A 27,954-nucleotide genomic window follows, 5' to 3' on the forward strand; every position below is an offset into this window, starting at 1 on the left:
AGAAGTGAATTACTGGATATGAGCAGCCGTTGGCCAAGTTACTTCCAAAACGTAATGTATTACATATTAATAGTCACCTTGATTAGAAAGTAACAAGTAACTTTACAATATTCCTGTCTGTAATGCACACCTTGCTCAGAAAATCAGTCAAAGTTGTACATTTGAATTCTCATCCCATTTTTTAATACATGAATAAAAGCACTTCTTAGATTACATTAGTTGTTAAATCTATGCAAATGCATTCTTGCCGAGACAAAATAAAGATAAATATTCGTCTCCACACACACACAGACATGCACACACACACACACATTCACTTATAGTGAATACTCACACAGCAGCCAGTGAGCCGTCTCTCCTGGGTTTTCTCTTTTTGTGAGCATCACTGAAGTCCAGAGCAGCCTTATCCATTCCCAGCAGCTCACTGATCCGGTCATGACCATAGAACTCTCCATATTTATCCATCACCTGAGGAACAGTAGGGCTTCTTGAAGAAACACTTTCTAGTGGAACAACATCTCAAATAGATTCTCAAAAACTGTACCTCTTGAATTAAACCTGTGCAGGGATAGATGACAAGTGTCACGCTCCTTCCTGTGAGTGAAACACTTTGGTACAGGGACCTGCCCAGTATAAACACTGTCCTGAACATTCACATGCTAGTACATCTACTATGTGTTATTAGAGCCACCAGGAGCTACATTCCCAGGAAACAGGAGGGTTAACCGGAATTATCTTTACTGGAACCCAAATAAATCTCTGGAGAAATATGGCCACTGAATCAACACATCTACTTGTAAAGAGCATGTGTATCATGCTAGTCTTGACTTCCAATGGTTTCTACAACTCTCATTTTACTGTGATGGAATGAGTGGAACAAATACTACATTGTCACAAAAAACCTTCATGTAGCCACAAACATTACAATGGGAAAGCCCAAGGAGCTCAGCATTGATCTGGAAGAGCTCATAATTGATTTGAACAGGAAGTCACTTTCAGCTACTTCAAAGCAGTTACAGTTCCCAAGGTTCCAAGATCAACTGTGCTAACAATTGTTTGGAAGAATAAAGTCCATGGCACAGTTGCGTCACTATCATGAGCAGGAGGAAAACACAAACTATCACCTCCTGCTGAGAGAAAATTGGTCAGGATGTTGAAAAAAACACCAAAAAGCAAGTGTGCAATGAATTAGAAGCTGCTGGAAGACAGATACCAGTGTCCACAGTCAAGTGTGTTTTGCAGCAAGAAAAACACTGTGGTCACATGAAATGAAAAATTAGTTATTTGGCCACAATGAGCGGCAATATGTTTGGAAGAGAGAAGGTGAGGCTTTTAACTCAAAGAACATTATACCTACTCTCAAGCATGGTACTGGTAGTATAACGCAGTGGTGCTGTTTTCTGCTGTTCTAAAGAAAGTTTATGGAATAATGAAAGAGGAGGATTATCTCCAAATTCCTCAGAAAAACCTAAAATCATCAGTCAGAAGATTGGGTCTCGGGTGCATCTGGGTGAACCAACAGGACAATGATCCAAAACACACATCAAAAGTGGTAAAGGGATGGCTAAATCAGGCTAGAAATGAGGAATTGGAATGGCCTTCCCAAAGTGGTCTAACAATTCAGCCAGAGTCAGATTACTACCAGAAGCTTGTGGATGGCTATCAAAAGCATGTATTTGAGGTGAAAATGACCAACAGGCATTTAACCGTTAGAATTACTGTATGTCTATTTTAGAGCCAGCAGATTTGGTCATATTTTCAGACGGCCAATAAATTCATTTTTGAACCAAACTTCATTAATGTTTTTTTTTTGTGACAAAGTAGTATGCATTCCACTCATCCCATCACAATGAAAAAGAGCTGTAGAAATCACTGGAACTCAAGACTGTGATGATAGACATGTTCTTTAGAAGTGTATGTAAACTTTTGACCAAGACTGTGACTCTTAGTACAGGACTGTTTAGAGGGAAAGGTAGTGGTAACACAGGATCCTTTGTGAACACAGCCCAGGATCTTTATTAACAGTGACACTTACCTTCCTCTTCACAAACTTATCCCAGTAGTTGTTGGGGAAAGATCTGAAAGGCAGAGGAAAAAAGGCTCATGAGTCACACCATCTATAAAGGTGTATTATAAAAATAGTCATTGTATAGAAGTTCACCAAGAAACAAGATGCAATTGCATTTGCAAAATCTTTGAGGGTTCATTTTCTCACACTCTGTAATGGACATGGCAATGGTTTGATAAATCAGAATCTTTCCCTGCACTGCTATCCTTGTCACTGCTTTCACTGTTATGGAGGGCTGCATATGTTCTACCTCAATGATCATGTTCAGTGGATTTTTCAATGGATATTGTTGCATAATTAACACAAAATATCTTATATATAGTATGTATACAGTCTTGCACATTTAGTGTTTACTCACTGTGTGTTGATGACAAGTCTGTCCCACTGCCCTTTGATGTCATCCTCAGATGGTTGTTCTGTTATGTAAAGGCCATCGAATTCTAGCTTTCTGGCCACCTCCTTCTCACGCTTAAAGATCACCAGTGGCACCTACATTACACACACACACACACACACACACACAATATAGGAGTGACAATATGTAATTTCCTGGGGCCTCTCTCTCAGACAGAGGGTGGCACAGCGCCACTGCTCAGAGTTGGTCACTTATGGCACAACTCCGGCACAAATGTTCACGAATGAGGTTATGTTTTATCATGACGTAAATACACAACTCAACCACATATACATAAAAAGGTCTAGTTGTTTCTAGATTTTTTTATGCAGGATACTTGCATACTGTATCTTTAGTTACAGAAAATGTACATTTTTGGTTTGGACAGATTTAAAAATATTTCAAATTGCAAATTCTATATACAAAAATTAAATGATGGACTGAAAAATCTAACAAATGTGCTATTTGACTGTTATAGGTTATAATAAAAAAATTGATACAAATTCCAGTATCTTTTTTTTTTTTCAGCTATAATACAATAGTAATTTCCCACCTTGAGACAGTAGTATCCGATGATGCAGAAGAAAGAGATGACTGTGTGCAGGACTGCCAGGATCCGTAACATGGGCTCCATGTATCCACTGCTTTCCTCCAGGACAAAACGCACTGTGACTGGCTTCACGGGCTCCCCAGCCTCATCCACCATCTCCTCCCTCATCTCCAATGCTTCTCCTGCCAGTGGATCCCACTGAACACTGTTATCTGGTTGGCTGCTGGTGTACACCACTTCCCTTTCCTCAATCACAGTTGTGGATGTAGAAACCTGGTAGGGGTAATTTATTATCAGTCCTTTCAATATCAAAATCAAGCCAAGTCTGCCAAAATAAAAAAAACATGACAGAAAGCATTGTCACCCTGATGATGTAACTGATCAGTGATCACAGATTCATGGGCAGAATATCATACAATAAAAAACATGCAATACTATACTTAAGCATTATGATTAAAAATACTACATTTGGGAAGCTTGGTAAAGGTTTTAATAGATTGTCAATGAGGGGGCGTAATCTAAATGGGGTGTAACACATTTACTGACTACTATACATAAATACAGTTTTGAGGTACTTTGAGATTACACTTCCACTCCAATACAGTTGGGAGGCAATTATTTCATTTTATACTTACTACATGTATTTGATAACTTTAGCTATTAGTTACTCTGCAGATTACATGCTGCATTAGTGCCAACGTAGCACATTTTTAAAGCAATGAATTTGATTAAATATCTAAAACTAAAAATCTGAAAATAGCGCATATACACTTGTAAATATGTATGTACATGTATTGGTAATTTAATTTTGACAAATATTAGATAGTACTGTTGGTAAGAGTGATTTTCAAATTTACCAAAGTAATATTTACACATGACATTGCACTTTTACTCGAGTATGACTTTTGGGTACTTTTTACAACAGTGCTATAACACAACATTGGCATATTATCATCCCAGCAGACACATAGCAGAAAAGCATTTAATATTCACACTCTTAGCTTGGGTTAGGTACCATCGACAATATCCTGAAGGAAGTCTGAGCAACATATTTGGCTCTTTAAGTGCTAAATGCCCCACTGTTCACCAGCTAGACTCTAGTAATGTGACATAGATATTTAAAGCTGTCATGTCATCAGCTGCTGCTTGTTTCTTTCAACAATGTTGATGGGAGCTTTATCACTATGAGCAACAACTTGAAGCAGCTGTAAGTAAGAGCTTAATGTTCACTTCTACACAACTTTTGACTTTTTGAAATACACAGCAGCTAATATCTCAATTCCTGTCTTAGTTAGTTAGCAAAGCACATAAATAAATGATGATCACAAGTTTGAGGAAAGTCTAGAGTACCCCACTCTGATTCCCCCTATTATTTTTTTCTCACATGGTACATTGAAAGACAGTCATTAACATTGCATTTCTTACAGAAAGGTAATGAGTGCATATAAATGTCAACATCCTCTGTATACCACTACCTTATAGAATAGAAGGATAAAGTTGATTGCAAATGCAACAAACAGCGCCAGCATTCTCATGTTGTAGAAGTTCCTGGCAAAGTAGTTCTGCAGGGGAGAAAGAAAGAGAAAGTACTTGTGTGTTTTTGGATGTTACAGTTAGAGGAGCTTCTGCTGGACTTCAAAGCAAATTCTTTGCAAACTGCTTCAATATTGTGCTGTTCACATCATCACTCATGTACTCACATGAAAATATGTAACCCTATTTTCAGCGATGGTTGATAGATTTTTTTTTTTTACATGAGTACATTACTACTATCTACACTGCTGGTAACCAGTCTTTACTGAAACTCGGAATATGTTTACAGTTGGAATGTGAAAAGATAGCCCTTTTCACACACACTCCACATTATCTCTGGAGGTTCACCAATTCTCCGCCTTTGTTTGTTCACACAGAATGATACAGCTTTGGCGGTAGAGCCGCACCAGTGTGCCAATTCATACAGCAAGCCAGTGCTGCAGATCCAAAAGAGCCGCTGTGGTACTCGTCATGTTTCCTCCTGTTAATCTAACATGGACCCGCTGACTGTTTATAATCATATGGATGCTGTTTTAATTGTGTTGTGATTGAGATCCTGACCCACCAAAATCCTCCAAATCCTGGAAAGTGACAAAGTTAAGTTTTTCACTCTAAATGACATAATTACATCATACAATCGCTATCAGTAAACCAGACGTCATCTGAGTCTTTCACTCACAGGGAGGGAGGCTGTTTTCTGGGGGAAAGTTCACTTAATTCTCGGTTGGGAGGGCAATAACAACAACAACACAATATTGAAAGGAGACAAATACAGGGTGAATTAAAGGTTTTTTGCTCTGTGCCGCTGACTTGTACAGTCACACAGGTATGGTCCGCCTGTGCTGCACCTCTGATACCACCTCCGGAGGCACATCAGAGCTGCAGTGAAATTTTTTCCCTGCACTCAAACCTCACTGTGAATGGAGTTAGTTAGCTGACAGTTAATCAGCACTGTTAAAACAAAGTACAGAAAATGTATCTGTACCAGTAGTTTCCTCTGGTAGGCTATGATCTTCTTCAAGAAGGCAGACTCCTGTAGATCAGGTTCATCAGACTTGGAGGAATGATGCCGTCTCACTTTTGGCCTCATCTTTTCATTCTTCTGTAGTTTCTCTTGTTTCTCTACATGTTCACTCCTGAAAACACAAAACAACTCATACTCTTACACAGCTAACAATAATACTGCTTCACCATGGCAGGTAATCAATGGAATTGTCCCTCTTGTGAAAACCCATATGTGGATTTAAATACATGCTAATAAATCAGTAATAATCTGATAATGACATAAATAATCAATTTAAATGTACCAAAGATGTAATTTGTGTACATTCTATATGACAGTTTGTATTTTAGTCATCATCACTGATCATCATGTTTCTTAAAAATACATCAATAGACAAAAGATAAACTGTCTGAATTCATGTTTCATGGTTAAGATAGTTGCTATACATATTTGCTCTGAGGGCATTGTGTAGTGTAGCGAAGTGGGTGTGTCATGTTATAAAGTGTTGCATTATTTCACCTATTTTTTATCTTTTTACCTTCTGATGGTGGTGGAGGTGAAGGGGAAAAAATATTGGGTAAATCCCTGATCCTGCTTTTGGTTCAATGTCAGAATTTAAATGCTCATTTTTGAAAATTTTAGAGGCAAAATCGTCCCACCCCTATCAAGTGCACAACTTCTGTCAACTGAGATAACTCTGGCTGCTAAGAAAGACTGAAATGTGATTGAAAGCCCTGGACAACAAAGCAATAAAGACGATCTGGAGTTGAGACCTTTTGTCAGAGTTCCCTTCTAATTAACAATTCGATCAGTAATGATCAGGTTGTAATTCCAGTGTGACTGTGGTGTGATGGCTTTTCATAGGTGTGTACACTACACACATAGTGGGTATTGTCTGCACTACTACAATGCCTGGTAGATCAGTTTTTGAAATGTGTACATACTCTGATGTTTTCTCAGGTTCGCACTCTGTCTCTGCTGGTGCCTCCTTCTCGTCTGAGGAAGAACTCTTCGACTGAAACAGAAAAAACCTTTTAGACAAACAAGCCAAATTGTGTGTGACTTCATTTTAGTCATGCTAGCTGCATGGCTTAAAGGTCTTCAAAACTCATTTTCTCAATCTGCTGGCCAGATCCTACAACAACACACAGTGTTCTGCCAAAGTTAGAATTGTTTGAATAATTCGATACAGGAGATTTCTGTTCTCTCTTTTTTTATCACTGTGCTGTTCTCACTGGTTTGAAGTGAGCGGGACTTACACCAAACAGGATTTAGCAACATTTGAACCAGAATCTGAAGACGGCCCATGGATTGATTAATTACAATCAGTCAAATCTGATCAAACTACACCTGCAAAGCAGAGTTTTTGACTGATAAACGCTTCATAAATAACACGGATATTGTTTTCCTCGCAAACTTTTTGACTATTTGTCAATGTCAGTCTGCTGGTTGGTCCACCACTCTGGTCCAGAATGAAATATTTCAACAGCGATCAACTATTGTTCCTCGGAGGATAAACCGTAATAGCTTTCATGGTCCTCTGACTTTTCCTCTAGGTGCCTTCATCTTTGGCTTATGATCACAACTGGACACACTGGAAATAAAGAAAGAAAGCAATAACGAAAACATAGAAAAGATCACAAAACAACAGCACAGAATCACCTGATGCCTCCGCCTCAGCTCAGGTGGAGGTGCTGTGGGTGGAGTTGGTGGGGTTGGGGAAGGAACTGGAGAATTGAGCAGTTCAGTCAGGCTGGCGTTGGGGTTGTGCGGGGTGATCTTGTACTGGCCCCCTTCTCTTCTTAAGTCGAGGCCAAAAATGTCTGAGAGCAGCTCAGTCTCACTGGTGTTGACTGCCAGGTCAGCCAGGTCCTCCTTTGGGGAGCTGCGGTCGGAGGCTCTCTTCTCCCGGTCCTCCCCTTCACCCCTCACCTCGTCCTGGGTGGGATCAGGCATGTTGGCCAGCAGCTCTGACACCTGCAGATGGAGGGAATGTATGTATTTAGGAACAACTCTTAATATATCTAGTTTGTTTAAATGACCCTTTGTTTATACACCAGGAACCTTTATGGTCTTGGCTCCCTCAACCAGATTGCCCCCCATGAAGGTGTTGTAGAAGATTCGACAAAATCCCCGGGCCACACTGAAAGCCACATGGAGGAGGCCTAGCAGCACAGTCCAGTAGAAAGACACCAGGGTGGTCACCATGTCCTTCACTGTCATGTTCTTTATCTTCTTCATCTGCTTCTTCAAACTCTTCATGGACAGCACCTGAAGAGAGACAAAGAGTAACTGTGAATTACTGGTTCAGCGGTGCTAGTTGCTGAGTAAGAATAAGATTGCTCAATGCCCAACATTTAGAGTTTGTCGTGTAACAAAATCAAACATCATCAACAGTAATGTATCAGGAACAACCTCTGGTTAGCTGATTATTAGGGATCGACAAATTCATCAGCCAACCACCGGAATCAGATCACTTTTTAATTTACATTTTCTTAAATACAAATTCAATGGGAAACCTTCACAGCTCACGTGATGAACAACGTTTATTAATCAAAAAAGCATTTTTGTGCAGTGTTTCTTGCCAGATACCTGATACACAGACATTCCTATTAACTGTTTATTTGATCATCAGCTGTGTCTGGGGTTGTGTGTGCTCTGACCTTTATGAGCAGCATGACGTTGTAGCGCAGAGCTAACAGCGCCATGCGGACGGTGGTCACAGAGAAGAAGCCCATCTCCGGGTTCTCCTCGTCTGGCTTCTCCCGCTCGCTCTCCTCTTTGACTGCTGACCGCTCGCCGGCATCGGACATCTGAGCTGCCAGCTGCATTTCAAAGATGGTGTCCTCGCAGAAGTTCACAAACAGCTCCATCTTCTCCTTCTCCCCGCCTTCATTTACCACGTCAAAGATGAACTGACGCTTAGATTCTTTGACCTGGACAGAAGGCAAATAACCTTAATAATTATTTCGTCACGATTGAACACTGTGACCAAATCAAGTGTTGTCTAGTTGAAGTGACGCATTTTATGTTCATTGATTTATATGCTGTTTAAACCTGATATATATCCTTACCTGAGGTTTCTCCCACTGTGTTCTACTGGACTCGCTGATCTCAAAGTAGACCCTCTCAATGCGCTTTGCACTGCCCATGATCTCGATCCGGCCCAGGTAGGGTTGGAAGTAGTTGAGGACGCTCTCTGCCAGCTCCAGGAAGGTCTGCAGCCGTGTGTCATGAGGCATGTGCTCCGAGAGATTGGTCAGGAGAACCGCCACATTGAAGCCGATGTCCTTTTGAAAAGACAGTTCAGTTAATGTGATTTTTTATTACTTTTGAATACAGAAGTTTTCCTTTTCAACACTCCCCTCACAGAGGTGTGGAAATTAATATGCATCGTGATGCGGACGTGAAGATTTTGCACTGATGTAGAGACAGAACATGATCGAGAGTCTACAGCTTATGTTGATTGTTGACTGTCCGGCCTCAGCTGGACAATAAAGTTACGCTGTGACATTGCTCCCATGCTTTGAATTGTGGTCGGACATTAGGTTATTTACATTATTTATGTATTGTCTGTTGGAGGGAGGCAGAGATCATCTGCGAGTGATAGTAAAAAGTATTGTATTTTTTAAAACAGACATCTTGGAGCATGCACAGATTTTATGAACTTGATGGAAAGCATGAACTGGGCAAGAACCACACTGTGTGACTTCTTCCTCACAAACATTATGAATCGCATTTGCCAATTTCACCTGAAGCTAACATCTGCAGCCGTAAATAATAACCGTTACAGCCAGCCCAGCTAATCAGCCAAGACCTGAGGAGGCGCTGTCAACTTTGCCATCTAACACTGGTGTGTGCAGCCAATGAATGCCTTGTGCCATGTGGAAACAATATCATTATTATTACAACAAACGTGTAAAGCATTGCAGATGTGTAAATATTTCCTCTGATGTACTGAAAAGATGCAGTTTTTATTTTGTAGACTGCTGTAGTCTGATTATTAGAAGAACTTAATGAATAAATGGGAAATGTGCAGTAATCTAGATAATTGAGGACGCCACACACTGAGATGCATCGAGAATCATTTTGCATTTGATTTGTTGACGGCTGAATCTTAATCAAGTCATGAGGCCAGTGAGGATTAACACCTTAACTCCCCACTGTAAAGACTCAAAAGCAATGATGGAAATGGGATGGTACCGCAGGAAACGACATTCCTGCTCAGAATATGAAAATCTATACAGTCTGTGTCTGTGGGAAATTTGGGGAAGTTTCAGGGCACTCAGAGAATATCTCTGTCAGAAATATATTTTGGTCATAAATTAAAACTGGAAAGTCCTGAAAACTGAACAAGATTCAATTTAAAAGATTATTATTTGACAACAACAATAAAAATAATCAAGGCATAATTATACTTTAAAAGAAAAGGGAAATTGCAAATGTGAGTTTAACATGTCAACTCACTCACTCAAAGTGAGTAAATGAAAATAGAGAAATTTAAAATGCAAAAGCTTGAATGGAAGTGCTTGAGCTGAAAGCTTGAATTGAAAATGACAATGCGAATAAGACAAGAGAAACATCGTGAAGCTCAAAGTGGGGAATAGAAAAGCTCAGTGACAATAATTAAAGCTTGAATAGAACATGAATTTAAACCACAGTATGTTGTTTTCTCTTTTCCTTATCAGTGCTGTTCAGGTCGAGCTTAGAAGTTCAAGATGAGTAACTTCTTATCCCACCTGACTCCAATTAAAGCATGCGACAAAACAAAGGGATTTGTTGGCGTCTGACTGTGCTGTGGGTCACATAGTGGGAAAAACAGAAAAATACAAAGAATTGTACTATATATGTTACAATAGATACAAATAGATAAAAAATTATCCCCAACTTCTTTATCAAGTCCAACACATGGAGAGGCATTAAAAAACAAAAGAGATCTCCAGCTAAAGCCCTTGTGAGATGTTAAAACAATTCTCTAAAAATAGATTTTAATAACAGATTAATCATCCTGAAGTGCTTACATTTGGACAGTTCAAGGCCTTTAGAGACTTTTTCAAAGATGTGCAGACATCAAAACATTTACCTTGGCTGGCTCATGAAAGCGCTCAACAAATTCTTCGTAGTCCAGCAGTTCATTCTCATCAGTCTCGGCACAGGAGAGCAGGAACTCTGTCTCAGACTGGGTGTAGTGTTTATGGCTCTCCATGGCCTTATGGAAGTCTCTCTTAGAGATGACACCTGTGAGCACATTCAGAAGTTTATAAATCATCAGCAGCTCTCTACAAGTCAAGAAATATCTTTACAATCAAATGATTCGAAAGGAAATATGTTGTCAAAGTCTTGCCTTTTCCATCGGGGTCATACTCCTTGAAGGTGTCTGAGGAGGTCAGGTCTTTCAGTTTGAGGAACATGTCAAAGAACTTGAGGATCATCTCCACGTTGTTGGAGGACTCCACCAACATGTCCACCATCTGCTTCCCAATGGTCCCATTCACCACATTACCTGTCAGACAAGACATTTGCAATATTGGAATTCCCTCGAAACCACAACGCACACGTTTGAACTAACCGCAGAAGACAAAGCCTTTATCAAACTATCTGCAATATTTTAGCCTATTCTGAGACTTTAACTATTATTTTCAGTGTCAATTAATGTGTGGAAAACCCTTCAGATTGATCAAAGAATGATTTGGTCTTGACAGAAAATGGTGAAGTACTCAATCCCAATATGACGTACTCTGCTCTGTCCACAACCAAAAGATATGTACTGTCACAAAGAAGAAAAGAAACCAGAAATATTCTGTAATCAGAGAATTATGCCTTATTTCCCTTAAAAAATGAATAAAAAATGATTAAGCAACATTATGTAGAGACAGGCATTCTGTGAGATTTAGTGCCCCCCACAGTTACTGACTGTGACACCACTGTGGTTCATACAAATCCCAGTTCTGTAGCAATTTGTCAGACTTAATGTAGGTGCTAACTACAAACGAAGCTCATTATAACATAACAATGTTATTTGTTGAAAATCAGTCAATCTTAAATCCGTTTAAGTAAACAAGTATGTAATGCTGTGATCCCATCCTCTCACTGAAGTTACATTGTGCAGAAACAATTGACAGAGATACCAAAAATGTAATGTTGCCTTAATAGTTGACATTTAAAAGGTTCATAAGCATTGCAGATAAACAACAACTCACTCAGTGACTTTTTTCATGTTTAGATATATCCACAATCTGTAAAACTACACTTAGCAAACACAGCTTAAGTTTAAGACTTGTTTGGCAAAAGTAAATACACATACTGTACGTACTTTGATGATAACCTTGTGTTTCTGTCACTCTAATCGGCTCTGCCAGTAAAACATCCCTGCTTTGATTTTTAATTAAGGCCCACTCATGAACCAACCTACCCTCCAGCATAGACAGCAGCATTACCACCATATCTTTCTGCAGATCCATCAGTTCCTTCAGTAACTCAATCTGACTGGAGTCCTGAGGTGAAAAAAGAAAGAAAGACAAAGCTGTGTTAAGAATTTCCCATCCATCTGCATAGTGTTCAGCCATTTCAGAAAGAACTGACCCAGAGAAGTTTTTGCCTTGATAATTTTCATTTTAAACTATCATATTTGAGGGTATTAGGGGCCATGATTTAAAAAAGTGACTTTAACTCACCTGAGACAACTTCATTTGCATGTGAGCGAAGACATGTAGAAAACCAACCACAGCGTCCCACAGTCGACTATGGGCCAAACTCTGCTGGTTGCCAGTACACGGACCCTACAACATCATAAGTAACAATAAGAATCCCATTACATCTTACAAAAAAAGATAGTACAGATGGTAGAAAATCAACGTCATGTTGCTTTTCAAGCTGCTAAATACTTCACACAGATTCAGATCACTGTTTTCTTTTCATACCCAAAAGCATACTATCATAGCTCATGCCAACACATAACTTTCCTCATTATTATAACTGTGAGTGCAAACATTTCCTCAAACTCTGCCAAATCAATATTATCTCTAATATTATCTCTTAAACACACTCAGTTTGGATTATTCAAGACCATCAACTTTGAGAAGACTCTGAGAACTGTGTGTCAGTATCTTCTCATACCTGGATGTACTCGGTCAGCGTGTTGAAAACCTGCTTGGCCACATTTATCGCCTTGGAAAAATTCCTCTGGCCCTGCTCGTCAATGACATCTTTACCAGAATAATACCAGTAGAAATCACTGATAGACTCCTGGAGGAGGCAGAATAGGGAGGGGAGGTGAAGAAAAGAAGACAGGAATAAGATTGATTAATTATGAGTAAATTGTAGGAAGCAGCGTTTAGCCATTTGTATCATTATTCTAAGTAGTAGCAGTAGAAGTAGTAACAGCAGTAGTAGAAAAATCCAAATACCACTTTGGACAGAAGGTATTGGCAAAGTGTGAAAAAAAAAAAAAAAGAAAAAAATAGAAAGCTTCACAGCACACAAACATTTCTGGAGCTTCACAGCAAAACAGCGTTGCAGCATTCTCCTAAACAACTGAACATGGATTGATATAAAATGCTGCAATGTTATTTTGCTGTGAAGATCCAGATGTTCCAGTGATCCAGTGTTTCCTGGACTATGGAACTTACCCTGATTTTCCATCAGCGTGGGGGAAGGAGGAAGGATGACTGAATTTTCATTTTTGGGTGAAATTTACTTTAACTAGATAAGAGATGGTTTATAGATGAAAATGTATGAGGAGTGTATGACTGAGAGAAGAGACTTGTTCAATTATAGTTTCAGCTTAAGAAAATAAGTCAGTTATGAACCAGCGAACACAAAGAGCTGACCTGCACTCTGAGGAGGTAGTCGACAGTAGAGATAATGATGTTGACGGTTGTATTATTCCCTGTTTGTGTCCTCAAGTAGTTCTGGAAATCTGAAAAAAGGATATTTCAAAACGTCACAACTTTGTCCTTGGAAAATGTGTTCAAACTAATAACAGTAGTGGTAACATTTTAGTAAAATATTGGGTCACACTTCATATTGTAAGTAATTTAAATCAAACTTATTTTAAATAACTGCCCAGTTACAACAATTATTACAATGATCAGCAGAAGCAGGACCTAGTTTCCTGGAAATGTATTTTAAAAATGACCATCTATTCATCAGCCCCTTGTTGGGAAAAAAGCAAAATTCAATTTCACTTAATTTGAAGGTAATTATTCAAATATGTTGCTTATTAATTGCAACCTACTTACCATGATATTTCTGCACCAGTAAAATGAAGCGTAACCCAATATTGGATGACATTTTATACTATGCTTCAGACAACATGATAACATCTACACAAACCAAATCTTATGGGGTGCTCAGACCAAACACGAGAAGAATTTTTGTGCATATAGATTACATACAAAAAACCACACAGTTTGTCATGTCATGTCATGTCATATTTGTGGTGGATATTTTGGTGCTTGGTGTGGATTCTTTTTTCTGTTTGTGCTTACAGAGCTGCATGGAGTAGCTGGGCAGAGGTTCCCACTACCGGAGCTGCTGTCACACACTTGCAGGTTGTCAATCAGCGCCCGCTGATAAAGCCCTGCTCTCCACGCTACCTGCTGCTAGTTGATTTCATCAGTTCGATTTGGTACGAGGCTCCAGTTAGATTGTCATACTCTATGACTTCTAATTGTTTTGTTTTGACCTCTTGGAAATCTAAATTACTCTCGTGTTCTCTCTACAAGCAGTGTTCACAAGGATGCTGGTTTCCTGCTTCAGCCATTCAGCCCTACACCTCCACCGCCACGCTATCAGACAGGGACTCCGCCTGGGACACTCAACTCCACCTGGGACGGAAATGTGCATTATTTTATTAAGTTCAGAGGGAAGAAAGACGGGAGACAACCAGAATCTCCGGTGAATACTGAGTCAACCTTCAGGAAATAATCTGATTGGAGAGCGGGTGGAAGTGGGGAGAGGTAGCTGCCACTCAGCTGTGCAGACCTGGCAATGTCTGGAAAAGAGAGTCAGTTGTGGAGCCAGATCTTCAAGGGAAACAGCCCTAACAGAGTCCCATGAGTTTCTACAAAGATCCGGAGATGTTTACAGACGGGAGGAGAGCTCAAAGATCACTTTGAGAAACAGTTGGGATTAATAAAAGTTCAGGTTTCGGGTTGGGGTTTTTACATTCTGTAATGTTGACTGCTGAATGGAGCTGAAGCTGAATTGTACTTTTTTATAAAACAAGGAGAGGGGGAAAAAGAAGATTGAGATCCCGAGTCAATGGTGAGTTGGCCTCCTGACTTCAATTGGGAGGTTAAACTGAATTTAAATACACACACAGACACAACTATAAAGGCATGGAGTATTCCACAATGCCTGCTGGCTTACAGCTTAAGTACAGTACAGTGTTGGTTGTTGCAAATACACACTTGTGCAAGTAACGTGAATAAAAAAAAATAACGTAAAAATAAGTGACCCCACAATCAAACCCACATGAGTAATGCAGGACAAAAATTCATTTTGCATTTGGTCTGAACACACCATTATATTGTTTATAAAGGGTTGTCCCTTTAACACATTAATTAGTGGATTAATAGAGACATGTAAAAAACAAATGTTCCATGTTCAAGTTGGTTGCAAGCACACATTCTTGCCAGATAAACTAGAGAACTTGCACACACACACACACCTGAGTTGTGTCCTTCACAGAGCAGCTGCAGGAAGCGGAAAAGGTCACAGGTGAACTCATCATCCTGCATGACCTTCTCACCTGGCCAGAGAGAAGAAACACACACACACACACACACACACACACATACACACATACATGCACACACACACACACACACACACATACACACAGACAAACACACATGCAGACACACATATGCACAAGCACATACACAGGTATGCACATACATACACACAAGATCACAGGCATGTGCAAACATACACATGAATGCACACACACATTCATATATACAGACACACATACACATAAAGAAAGTCAGAGAACAGAGGAGACAAAAGCAGACAACATATAGGAGAGGGATAGACAAACAAGAAGATGGAGAGTGAGGCAGTATTAAAAAGAGATGGTGCTAATGTGAGAAAATCCCCAGTGTTTTCTTTCAATACAAGGTGAATGGTCATAAAACACCATTCTTACCTAACACACACACACGTACACGCGCACACGCACGCACGCACACACACACACACACACACACACACACACACACACACACACACACACACAAACATTCTTGGATGAGCAGTGGGCAGCCACAGCACTTGGTGGTGGAGTGACATGGATTGGTTTTTAAACTGCAGCATTTTACAGTCAGGACTGGATTTAGACTCCTCGTGTTTTCTCAAAGCTGCTTTGGTTTATAGTATAACGTGCTGATAGCTGCCTGTCACTGTAGCTTCTGCATAGATAAAAAAAATACATCGAGGAAGTCGAGGACAGCTTCTTTGACTGTGTTAAAATGCTGCTTTGAACCGTGTGGAATGCAAAAGGAAAAGAGGGTCAGAGAACAGAAGATGAGACACTACACAATAACTTATACAATAACATTAACAGACACATTAACAGAATACATCCACACATGACCACAAACTTAACTGGGCTGAGGGAGAAAAATTGATAGATCTGAAACAAGACTGAAAGTGCATTTTTTTTTATCAATAGAATGTAATGCGATGTAATTTAGTGGCAGTGCAACATTTCCTTATCTATAGATCAGTCCCGCCAGGATGTCAGGTTTAGTTTACATATGGCACAAAAAGACTGCGTTTGTACTGACTTTTGATATCCAGTTGTAAAGTGCCAATCAAAACTTGGTATGACTAATAAAAATTATCAGAATTATTTTATCATAGATGTTACTTGTACTACTTACATCAATACAAAATAACTGCTGGAAAGATTGGAAAACCGATAAAGCATTATAGTGGATACAGGGATTCAGTAATTGATAGTATAATAGTATTGCTGCTGCTGGTTTGAGCCCAGATCCTGCCCAGTTTGTGCCATGTCTTTCACCCAATGAGTGCTGGAATTGACTCAATCTACTGTATGACCGTGACCAGGATAAGGATTTCTTTGTGAAAGAAGCCTCCGTAAGGCAGCAAAATTATTTTGAGCATCACAACCCCTGCAAAATGACTCTTTCACTATAATGATTTGAGCCATTCAGTTCATTAACATTTCTAAAAGTCTAGAAGAGCCGGATGATTCAATTATTCTATCCCCACTGAAGTTAGTCAGACACTAAACTGGAACTTAGCTGGCTCAGATGCCGATCCAGGTATTTTCATAGCCAGGAAGTCAAGCTTTTTTGGCTTCAAAACACCACTGAGCAATGTTCATAGGAATGAATGGGGCTCCAGCTCCAACACTGTGTCCAGTAATAAAACATCCTTTATAGGCTGCATCTGAAATTCCCTCTTTATTTACACAGCACCACCGGATGTTGATCACCACTTTGCGCAGTGGAATTTAGCGTGTTCATCCGGGTCTTATGTTTGGATCGAAGCCCAGTCGGGGTGATAATAAACCCATGTCTACTGCAGAGACATGACAATTGACCCTGGCGTAAATACAGAGTTTACACATTCCCACTGCACACAAAAGCTCAATCTTAGAGGGTTTACCGGTGGGAAAAGGGGTAATAGGTAATATGAAAGAATTCTTCAAGATTTGAAGATTCAACCAGAGATTTTGTGAGGATGGGACTAGGCTGCCGAGATGGGGGGTTTTCAGGTCTGGGGATAGAAGCGTTCCACCAGGGCCTGCAGGTGAGGAGTGAAGCCATAATGGGCTCCAAGTGTATATGGCTGGAACGGGGCCAAGCACTGTCTCCAAGACTGACAGAGGCCAGTTTGACAACAGGGAATACATTACTGAGGTGATCTACAGCGGCTCTGACCAGGACTCTAACTCTAACTCTGGGTATGTCAAAGACACAGCAGATTCAAGTGAGGACAGGAGGGACAAGAGGGATGACAGCCATCAGTAAGGCCTGAGCTGATGCCAATAAAGAAATATTTATGTACATACATTAATTTGTATTACATCTTAGATGTCACAATAACAGCATTTATGATGTGATCTTTGCAATTTTCTTATGTAGTGAATAACACTGTATCTCTTACCAAAACAGATATCTAATGTTCTTAATGACATTCAATTTGATTCTAAGAATGTAAAAGTAATGAATTATTGTAAGTAAGCTGAAAATACTCTTTACGATTGGCTAAAGGCACTTTCAGGCTTATTCCCAACACAATGATACACCAGATGAGGGGAATACATTTTTCACAGTTTAAAAAATAATGAGATATATTAGTATTTTATTTGAATTATTTCACCTAAGTGAAATAAGTAAAACATTTCTGTTTAAAGTTAAGTATAAAAAATGACAAGATACAGATGTAGTGCACAGTGAATGCACATAAAATATCCTCTAGTCCGAACACTATGCACAGTATAATGCATGAATACAACTATAACTAAGTCATGAATTTAAAAGTACACCAACAAAATAAGTCAAAACATAAAATAATTTTAAAAAAGGAGGGATTACTCAAATGAAAGCAACACAGTCATGAAAGACAAAATCACTGACTACAGACGACAGCTCAGCCAGTAAACAGAGAAAAGAAGGGAGGAAGGAAAGGCAGCAGGATCAGAGATCACCCCCTCCTCTCACAGAGCAGCATGACCAACAACAGCCACTGTAATGCCCAGAAGTGCAAAGAGGAGGTATAGACCAAACAGAATGGATGAAAAGACAGAGATGAGAAACAAACAAGGCTGCAACTAGTGGCTAATAATGTTTTTTTTTTGTTTTTTGTTTTTTTTTTAATCTATTTAACAGTTCCTCTATACTAATACTGTATTGTTTTTTTTTGACTGTATTGAAGTTAGTCATTTTGTAACATTTGAATAAATGACATATTATTTTTATTTTTCATTCTGTACATTACAGAATTTTATCTTTAATATTGCCATCAGCAATGGTTTTTGGAGATCGCGAATAAAAAGCTCCAGGCCAGTTGCTCCTGTGAACAACTGTCGGTATGTGTGAACTGTTGAAATACATGAAGATTAATGATATTCTGCTTTCTATTGTTACCTGGTTTTTGGCCAAGGATTCAAACTGCCCATTTTTAGTAGGTTTACTTATTTTAAAAACCCACATATATGCTCTAAATTTGGTGTAAATTTAATTTTTTTTCTTTCACATCGCACATATTCATTTAGATTAGAAAAATACTGATAACTGCAGCTTTACTAAAGACTGAATCTGTCATTTTTCGTTGGGCATTTTTTGCATTTGTTGCAGCCTGAAGAGAGTGAGCCAGGAAAAGACAGAGATAGTGGCTGAGAACACAGAAGGGATTGTACACTTCACAACAAATAACATCCAGCACAATAACCATCTCCATTACTGAGACAAAAACAACCAGCTGACAGCTGAGTTGAATACATGACCGAGAGGGCGGGGTGGAGGATGAGGGGGTGGTAAATAGTCATATTAGTACTATTTCGAATGTGCCAGATACTGTACAAATCCTGAGAGGGAGGCAGACATGGGTTCTCTTTTAGATGGCAGTTTGTGACACTACAGCTTTGATGGTTCTACTTCTGCCTTGACATGTCTTGATTTTTGAATCTTAACATCTACATGGCATATTCCAGAACAAGTCATCATAATATCACCATCAGTTGGCTCGTTGTGAAAGAGAACGACGTGAAAAATTTGACATCAAAATTCTAAAATAGACTTCAATCAGTATTTAAAGACCAACTACAAAACCAACCAGAGAGTATTATAGACAGTTGGCCTAACAGGAGAAAAAAAAAAAAAAAAGATTAGAATGATGAGGGTACGGCAGAAAAGTAGCTACAAGCACAGAGCAGGTAAGGACGAAGTTTGAAGGTCTATACTCAGGACCTGGACAGAACTGACACAACAACTAACCAACCGTAGAGAAAGAGAGAGGGATATAGAGAGGGACCAACCAACACACAAGAAAATGGCAGGAGGCATAATTACCACGCTCATGAGTGATGACTGAGGAAGGGAAGAAAGTGCAGTAAACCAAAATGAGAAAAGGAAAACAGGGGGAAGAAAGAAAGAGAGAAAGAAAGTAAGAAACAAAGAAAGAAACAAAGAAAAAGATTACATATAGGGAAAAGAGCTTTGAAAATTCCGAATATAGTTTTTTGGTAAACATGACAAAAATAATGTGTCGACAAAAAACCTGTACAGAAAGTGACGGCACCTTTGATGAAGAAAAAGCTGGTCTAAAGTCAGTGGCACCGAATTTTCCTGTTATTCAAATAATTCAACGTTATTATTAAATTATGATATAATGATCGTATTATTAAGAACGTAAGATGGTCCTACAAATGCAGGTCCACAATGTGTGTACACTTTGATTTAATTATTAGAAAGGCTCCTTTCAGGCATTTTAGCATTTCAACATTTCTATGTCAGCCCTGTCACTGTAACAAATATCTTGGTGCATTTAAAACCAAAAGCTGTAGTTAGAAATTTGATAAGACAGGAATCTCTCCAAAGGAAACCTTAACTGTTGGCTTCTGAAATAAATATTTTTGGACAGCAATGATCAGGAGGATGGCTGCTTTATTCAAAGCTAATTTACTGTACAGATCTGAACTGTGTGTGTGAACTGTTGTTGTGCAGAGAAACACACAACATTAATTGACATGAAATCCTGACTGTTACTGATATTGTTTCTGCTGCTGAAAGATTATTGTAGGTAATGTCATTAATATTTTCTGCAGTAAAAATGTATTTCGCCCACCCCTACCCACCTGCTATTAATGAAAATGATCATTTTTATGACTCACTGTGCCTGATCCATGCATACAAACACAGAGGTGCGCTGCAGCACTCCTCCTCCTGAGTTAATATTGGTGGATTTTTTTTCTTTTTTTTTTAATGTAGTCAAATGGAGTTGGCTGGAGTTGGAACAGATTGACTATAGATATGTACTTTATATGACCTCACTTTAAAAAACATGAACTATCCCTTTAAGGGAATGGGAGATGACACATTGATTGGTTATTTTATGTTATAAAACACACCCATGACAAATTAATAGTCTAAAAAGGCACCATGTGCCTTACTTGGCACACAGATTATCTGCTGTTTAACATTCAAAAGGGGGTTGGACGCGCTTGCAGCATGCGCTTTAGACCATACTGTATGTATGTGCCATACTGTGTTTAAGTAGGTCTCACAGACTGTCAAAACCACCAACATACTTGCATGTTTGATGTAATAAAATTAAGACCACAATCCTCACTGATATTAAGGTGGTTAATGGTGAATACGTAGGCGACTAACTAGGCCTGTTTTGGTCGCTGCCACTTGGAATGAGCAGTAATTTTAGAATAATTAGTAATGTTCATAAAAAAGGAAATTTTAATTTATACTTCCATTATTAGATTATAACTCATTTGTTGTACTTGTAAGTTATCACACCTAAATAAATGACCAAAACGCAAATTGTCAAAGAGTTCACATTTAGGGAGCCAATCCTTTGTGAACATGGGGAGTAAAATAGGCCTGTATGTAAGATTAAAACAAACTTGTTTTGCAGGTAATCACTGCACCTGTTGTAACATGATAATCTACAATGCACCAATAATTGCCAATAATAATAATATCTAAATAATAATCATAATAATAATAATAATAATCATAACAATAATCATCATTATTACAAAATATTGAAGTAAGATGCCCTACTACGTTATATGACGAAGCTGAATGTAATTGTTTTGAATTTAGAAATGTATCAATATTCAGTATCATGATATTAACATTTCTAAAAAAAAAAAAGGTAAATTGCACACTCACTTGTACAACATACTTGATAATGCGTGTGAACAACATTACCACTAAATAAAATTCAAGAAGACACTCAACCAAGTGATGACAGGATAGATGGGAGAAAGCAAGATAAAGAATGATGAAGTTTGAGGATTAAAAAAAAATAAAAAATCTTCATGTATCAAAAGTAGCAAACAAGATGCAAAACCAAAGAGTATCTTTGTTTTTCTACATAAATGATCAATCAGGGCTGGAGCCTTCTACAGAACACGCTAACATAAACACATTCAGTGGTTTCATGGGAGATTTTAATTTGGAAAATACATTTTTCATTTAATTACCTTAGAATCTACAATTTAGTATTTCACTATGAAACCAATGGTTTCAGCCAGCAGTGCCTGGGTTTTTGTAGATGTATTAATTTTGGTGACATTTAAGGATCTTACCTGGTGAACAAAAGCTTTTTAACATCAACATATTCCAGAAAAAGACATAGTCATAACTTGTGTGTCTATTGCTATGATCATTCAACAACATAAACCAGTGAGGTATAAACAAAGTGAAGCTCACCTGATCCCTCCTCCGTCACCATCCCCAGCCCTTCTGCTTTGTTCTGCCTCTCAAATGCATTTAGATCCAGAACACTGAAACCAAGACAAATGTATTATGAATGAATCTTATGAATATGAATCTTTTTGAGCATCATTTAAAAGCTGCCCTCTTTATTTGAATGTAAAAACTAAAGAAATAAAAACATTTTCTTTGCCAAAAAAAAAAAAAAAACTGAGGTAGTGCTGTTACAAGTAAGACCAACACCTTCCTGAGACATTACAGATTCAGCCTATTCAGCCTACTGTATACCTGTCCCAGCCTATACCTGAGCCAGTGCTATTCAGAATATTGCAAAATAAATAATGATGTCGGTGTATGTTTGTTAGTAAAAACTAATGACAAAACCAAACTGAATGTTAAATCCGAAGGTAAGGCTGAGCTGTCTCCTTACAAAGGAGGGCTCATTTGCATTTTTTGTGAATGTTCTATGACTTCAGTGTCACTGGATTGATGTTTGTATATGAACAGATGTAGCACTGGATTGAGTTTAACGCCATTATCCAACTATGGCCACCAAAGTTTTCAGCACATTCTGGAAAACATTTAGCTTCATTACCATTACACCATTACCAATAAAAAGAATTGCCGAAGCAATTTAGAATTTGTCTAAGATAGTCAGGGCTGGACAAAAAACAATTACTACAACAATTCGGGTGGTAGGCCAATGTTGCAATAGCATATATTACTCTACATACATACTCTGCCACTCAGCCAAGAAGGCGAGCATCCTTTTCACTGTGGACGTTGAGACTGGCATTTTGCGGGTACCATTTAATGAAGCTGCCAATTGAGGACCTGTGAGGCATCTATTTCTCAAACTAGAGACTCCAATGTACATAGTGTCCTCTTGCTTAGTTGTGCACCAAGGCCTCCCACTTCTCTTTCTATTCTCATTAGAGCCTCTTCATGCTGTTCTCTGAATGGAGTAGTATGCACTGTTGTAGGAAATCTTCTGTGTCTTGGCAATTTCTCGCATAGAATAGCCTTCATTTCTCAGAACAAGAACAGACTGTCGAGTTTCAGAAGAAAGTTTTTTTCTGGCGATTTTGAGAGTATATGCTAGTAGTACTAAACTAGCTCAAAGAGGGCCAGTTTTATAACTTCTCTAATCAGCACAACAGTTTTCAGCTGTGCTGATATAATTGCACAAGGGTTTTGTGAGCATAAATTAGGCTTTTAACATGATTAGCTAACATGATGTAGCATTAGAACACAGGAGTGATGGTCGCTGGAAATGGGCCTTTGTACGCCTATGTAGATATTCCATTAAAAATCATCCATTTCCAGCTGGAATCGTCATTTACCACATTAACAATGTCTAGACTATTTCTGATTAATTTCATGTTATCTTCATTGAAAAAAACAGTTAAAAAAACAGTTATTTTCTTTAAAAAAAAAAAATAAGGACATTTCTAAATGACCCCAACCTTTGAAAGGTAGTGTATATTCAACACCTTTTAGCTAAACAGGCTGATGGCTCTTTGAGTGAACCTGTCCACACACTGTCAGAACCCATTATCCAACCCAGCTGCGCAATGAACACTATATAAATAGTACACACAATATACTGTCAACACACTTGACAGTATATTTATTTCATTTCTGAGGCAATAAGAGTATGTATTTACCTGCATGATTGCATCAATCCAGCAAGACTTTGAAAAAAGCCCACATCCTTCTTTTCTTTCAGATAATCCAACATTTTCTGTCAGAGAGACAAGGATGACCGACAGTGGAATACACATTTGAAAGAGAACTTGTTTGGCAAACACTTCACAGAGATACTGGATTGGACTGCATATATTGTATTGTGTATAACCAAAACAGAATAGTTTGAATGATTGTCTTGGGGCAACATTAATTATTATGATCCTGGAGCACCAACACTATGATATCAGATTGTGCGTATTGTACAAATGCTGCCTTTCAGTCAACAGCCCTGTCATAATATCCATCTTCATGAAGTTAATACTGTTCAGTTTGTGTTAACTTGTAAAATATAGAAAATGTAAATGTAAAATTGATGTAAAAATAATAAAATGTACATTTTTATTCATCAAAAATAAAGTTTGGAATCAAGTGTATGTTTCAGTCATTTAGAATGGGCCAGTTGTGCACACACAATACAACTCAAAAACTTTTGAGGGATTGGAGTTGCACAACAGAGTGGCAGAATATTAGAAACAGTTGAATGTAGTCAAGTATAATAATATCACTTACTATGACATCTTTGCTAAAGAACAGACATTTACTTAACTTCACTCTGACAGTATCAACAAAAATATTATATTTTAGGCTTCATAAAAGGAAACAATCCAGCAGAGCAGTTATATTGTTAGACTGTATTCAAATTTACAGGTGTTCCTGTGCCTTTTAAATACACTGCAGACAGGAACAATGTTAGAACCATTATAAAACGGGCCAAGTGCATAACAGAAACTGAGGTGGCTGAACACTGAAATACCTGCTGTACAGTAGAGTTTCCTCCATTGAGAATAGCTATGCCCAGCTTTAGAGTAGAGGCCACCATGGGACCCATCTCACCTGGTGAGGGAATAACACAGAGATAACAACTGGACATTAGTCTTTTATTTGTCATTACCAATACCATTTATCCTGTTAAAATATATTTGTAAAAGGTGTGTTGCAGTTTGTATGGTACATCACTTAATGGACACTGACTACAGGTTTAACGGTATACCATGTATTCATTGCAAACTGTCAAGGTAAACATGTCATGGTCACTATGGTGAGAGCATAACTGTTCTGATCCACACTCAGATCCAGACACTGGCAGTCAAACCTAAACATTGCACCTAACACCTGTTTGCCAACTACCATTAAAGAACAAATGCAGAAGATAAGAAGACGACACACTGAGTTAATAAGGCAGACATGGCATGTTCAACTGAGACACAGGCGACAGATACAGGTCCCCTGCTTATTTCAAATCAGCTCTGTGGGAAATGTCAGGGTGTACAGTGAAGAACTCCAGCAAATGAGAGCGAGTTGTGGATCAGACGAGGATGGTGTGTCTGTGTTGTTGGACAATTGTGTGTGAATGGAAACAAGAACATGCTAACACATTAGACCTGCCTTTGCTAGCACTGATGGTTTGAAGCACCATCTCAGCAGCTCCACGGTCATGCAGTCGAGCCTGTTGATACAACAGCTTCTGCTTCTCCATTTCCTTCTCCTATTCATGTGAAAAAGGGCACATGAACAGGCAGGAGCATATGTAAGTTTATAGACAAGACCATAATTGGGATTAAGAGACAGATTGATCACCTACTTCGAAACTCTTCACTTCCTCTCCATCCTCGTCCTCTTCATCATGGCAACTCTGAGAGATCACAGAGTGATAGAAAAGAGAGTGATATGGACAGCAGAGGAATAATAAGAAGCAAAAGGATGAATTAACATAGTCAATATCACCAGCTAATTCACTTCTGAGCAATGAGATGGTTGCTAGTACTGGTATCCAGTAGCTGGTACCTTAGCCATGATGTCAGCATAGGCCATGTAGAGATTATCCTCATCCAGTTTACTGCAACAGGGAATACACACATTAAGAGACTTTTTATTGCAACACTCACTCAAACTACTCTTCTCTCTTATGTAAGGGGTCCCACTGGCACTGTTGATCTCACTGAAAAATTGACAGCTGGACACAACTTTTATCCACTTTAAGCTCTTTTTGCTTGTTCAAAACATGCTGAATGGAAGCACAAATGCCAACTGCAAACTGCACCAGTGTGGAACAGCAATGAGCACAGATAAACATGTGAGCGGTGAAGAGAGTTAACATCTAACAAATCAGAAACACCAGTTAAATCTGGCCTAAAGTAGCCTGGGGCCTGATACAAGGATAGCACATTTTTTATTAGACATGTAAGGCAGTTGTTTGTTAAAGTATCAACTTAATTATGCTGGAGCAGAAAATATGTCACATTTGGGAGAACCTTGTATCTCAAATAACATGTCAGAGAACCCACCACTTTTCTGTGAGGGCTGTTCTGCTGAACAGCTGAATGAGCTGGTGCAGTGGATCAATGTGTTTCACCCCCTCCTCTTCCTCAGATGGCTCCTGTTCCCCTGGTTTCTGAAACAAACACAAATTCACATCTATATGAGACATATGATGCACACTGAAAAAAGCCTTTAGGACTTTACCTCAAAGAAGAAGAGAGTTTTAAAATATGTCCACTCCTCTTACACCTATCTTAAAATAAACTTACAGCAAGGTCCTCTATGAGTTTATCTTCGAAGTAGTGTTCCTCTGCCTCAATCCAGGACTTCTCATAGCCCTGCAGGAACAAGTTCACAGCCCGGTGCCTAGTTTGGGGGACAAACAGTTGGAATAAAAAAGTAATAATATTAATAAAATGGTCAGATTTTTATGTCTTTTTCTACAAGATACACACAGATTCCACTGATTGTGTTAGGTATTTTTTTGCAGTCTGCAAAATGTCACAACAAAGGCACTTCATAAACCTAATTTCATCATTCTTATTATCTACAGTAGAGCTGTTACTTTATTGTTATACATATTTTCATTTGATTCTGAATTACAAAATACTTAAATCTGTTTCAATATGAGGTCAAACAACAGTGATTACTGAGATCTTGTGGTGATCAGGGTTTACAGGTGCATGTGTGACTGATGTAAATAGCCACAGCCATGTGGAATGGTCACAGGTAATTACAGCAGTTCTGATGCTGTTGGAGAACCTCACTGATGAAACACAATCATTAGTAGTTTTGTTCTTTGCTGATCATCTATTTGACATGTCTAATGAGTTGAGTTTCTACATCCCTTAATGGAGAATGCAAATGAAGCTCATGCAAGTTCTCTTGTTTTCACAATGACTGAGCTGTGAATGCGTATTTCTGTCTAGATGCATACACACACTGTTAGTCATGAATCTAGACTGTTTTATGCATCTGGTCCCAAATGTACAGCAGACACTGTATATCCTGCATGTGTGCATCAATGTGTGTGTTTGCATAACTTACCTCGGTAAGTTATAGAGTGGTGCCATCCTGAAGCAAGCAACCACCGCTCTCTTCCTCTGCTTGGACAGCAGTTTGTGCCACACAGCCTTCTTGCTGCGCTGAGGATGTTCAACCTAAACACACACACTGAACTACTTAGTACAGAAGACTCACCAACTGGAGGCCGCAAAGCCCAAACCTCTAGTTTTTTAAAGAACAAACATGGTTACGTCTATTTGGTTTGGCTACTTTAATAACAGCCAATAACATCTGCTGTTCTGCAGACACCACACACACACACACACACACACACACACACACCTGGTCTAGGTGGAAGAGGACATGAGCGATGTCAAGGACTCTCTCGACAGTCTTCTCTGGGTTGGAGGTGTCCTCATAGTGGTTTGGGAGGTCTCTGTACAGAGCCATCTGCCAACGAATAGCCGGGTCCTCCAGCTGTGCAACACACACACATACAGTCAAACACTGAAAGTGTATGTATGGATTTGAGCTAGATAGATAACCATGTGTTGGATCTGTTATCATACAGGCTGCCCGCTACAAAGACTTTACATTTCTCTTTAGTTTAAATGTAAAGCATGAGGTCATCTAGTTTACCTAAATGTACTTGCTGTACGTTGACAGTAGGTTAATTACAAGCTAAAATTTTTCTTACCTTTCCCTGTAAATGGAGATTGTTCCTGATGATCTCTCGCACCTCATCCTCTGTATCTTTCTGTTGAGAGAGTAAATGCATGGTCTATGCTGAGACAAGTATTACCACTCAATAAAAGGACCTGAATGACATAAAACAACATCAAATATATTGTAAGCAAATGGAAAAGATAATTTACAACTTTAATTAGTGGTCATAGTATTGTGATCCTGACTGAGGGATTTAATGTACTGTTAATGTAGATTTTCTTTAGGCTTATTGCC

The 27,954-nt window shown here is 38.8% G+C and overlaps 1 protein-coding gene across 7 annotated transcripts in view; it reads right to left on the minus strand.

Annotated features, from left to right (window-relative positions):
* Positions 1–27,954, minus strand: part of ryr2a (ryanodine receptor 2a (cardiac)) — a 148,701-nt gene that overhangs the window by 11,752 nt on the left and 108,995 nt on the right. For 4 of the 7 annotated variants that reach the window (XM_037081049.1, XM_037081044.1, XM_037081047.1 and 1 more), the window contains 30 exons: positions 27,692–27,751; positions 27,337–27,471; positions 27,037–27,149; positions 26,259–26,355; positions 26,016–26,122; positions 25,516–25,567; positions 25,313–25,363; positions 25,117–25,216; positions 24,485–24,564; positions 23,649–23,725; positions 21,979–22,052; positions 19,600–19,617; positions 15,222–15,302; positions 13,378–13,466; positions 12,665–12,793; positions 12,223–12,327; positions 11,961–12,042; positions 10,893–11,051; positions 10,632–10,786; positions 8,623–8,838; positions 8,212–8,484; positions 7,613–7,819; positions 7,211–7,525; positions 6,493–6,563; positions 5,531–5,681; positions 4,488–4,574; positions 3,016–3,285; positions 2,427–2,557; positions 2,036–2,078; positions 335–468 (listed from right to left, as the gene is read on the minus strand). In XM_037081049.1, coding sequence (XP_036936944.1) covers positions 335–468; positions 2,036–2,078; positions 2,427–2,557; positions 3,016–3,285; positions 4,488–4,574; positions 5,531–5,681; positions 6,493–6,563; positions 7,211–7,525; positions 7,613–7,819; positions 8,212–8,484; positions 8,623–8,838; positions 10,632–10,786; positions 10,893–11,051; positions 11,961–12,042; positions 12,223–12,327; positions 12,665–12,793; positions 13,378–13,466; positions 15,222–15,302; positions 19,600–19,617; positions 21,979–22,052; positions 23,649–23,725; positions 24,485–24,564; positions 25,117–25,216; positions 25,313–25,363; positions 25,516–25,567; positions 26,016–26,122; positions 26,259–26,355; positions 27,037–27,149; positions 27,337–27,471; positions 27,692–27,751 — 3,662 coding nt within the window. The remainder of the gene's footprint in view (positions 1–334; positions 469–2,035; positions 2,079–2,426; positions 2,558–3,015; positions 3,286–4,487; positions 4,575–5,530; positions 5,682–6,492; positions 6,564–7,210; positions 7,526–7,612; positions 7,820–8,211; positions 8,485–8,622; positions 8,839–10,631; positions 10,787–10,892; positions 11,052–11,960; positions 12,043–12,222; positions 12,328–12,664; positions 12,794–13,377; positions 13,467–15,221; positions 15,303–19,599; positions 19,618–21,978; positions 22,053–23,648; positions 23,726–24,484; positions 24,565–25,116; positions 25,217–25,312; positions 25,364–25,515; positions 25,568–26,015; positions 26,123–26,258; positions 26,356–27,036; positions 27,150–27,336; positions 27,472–27,691; positions 27,752–27,954) is intronic. The other 3 variants (XM_037081048.1, XM_037081050.1, XM_037081046.1) reach the window with 1 other exon arrangement.

The sequence above is a fragment of the Acanthopagrus latus genome, chromosome 20, assembly GCF_904848185.1.
Source record: "Acanthopagrus latus isolate v.2019 chromosome 20, fAcaLat1.1, whole genome shotgun sequence".
NCBI lineage: Eukaryota > Metazoa > Chordata > Actinopteri > Spariformes > Sparidae > Acanthopagrus > Acanthopagrus latus.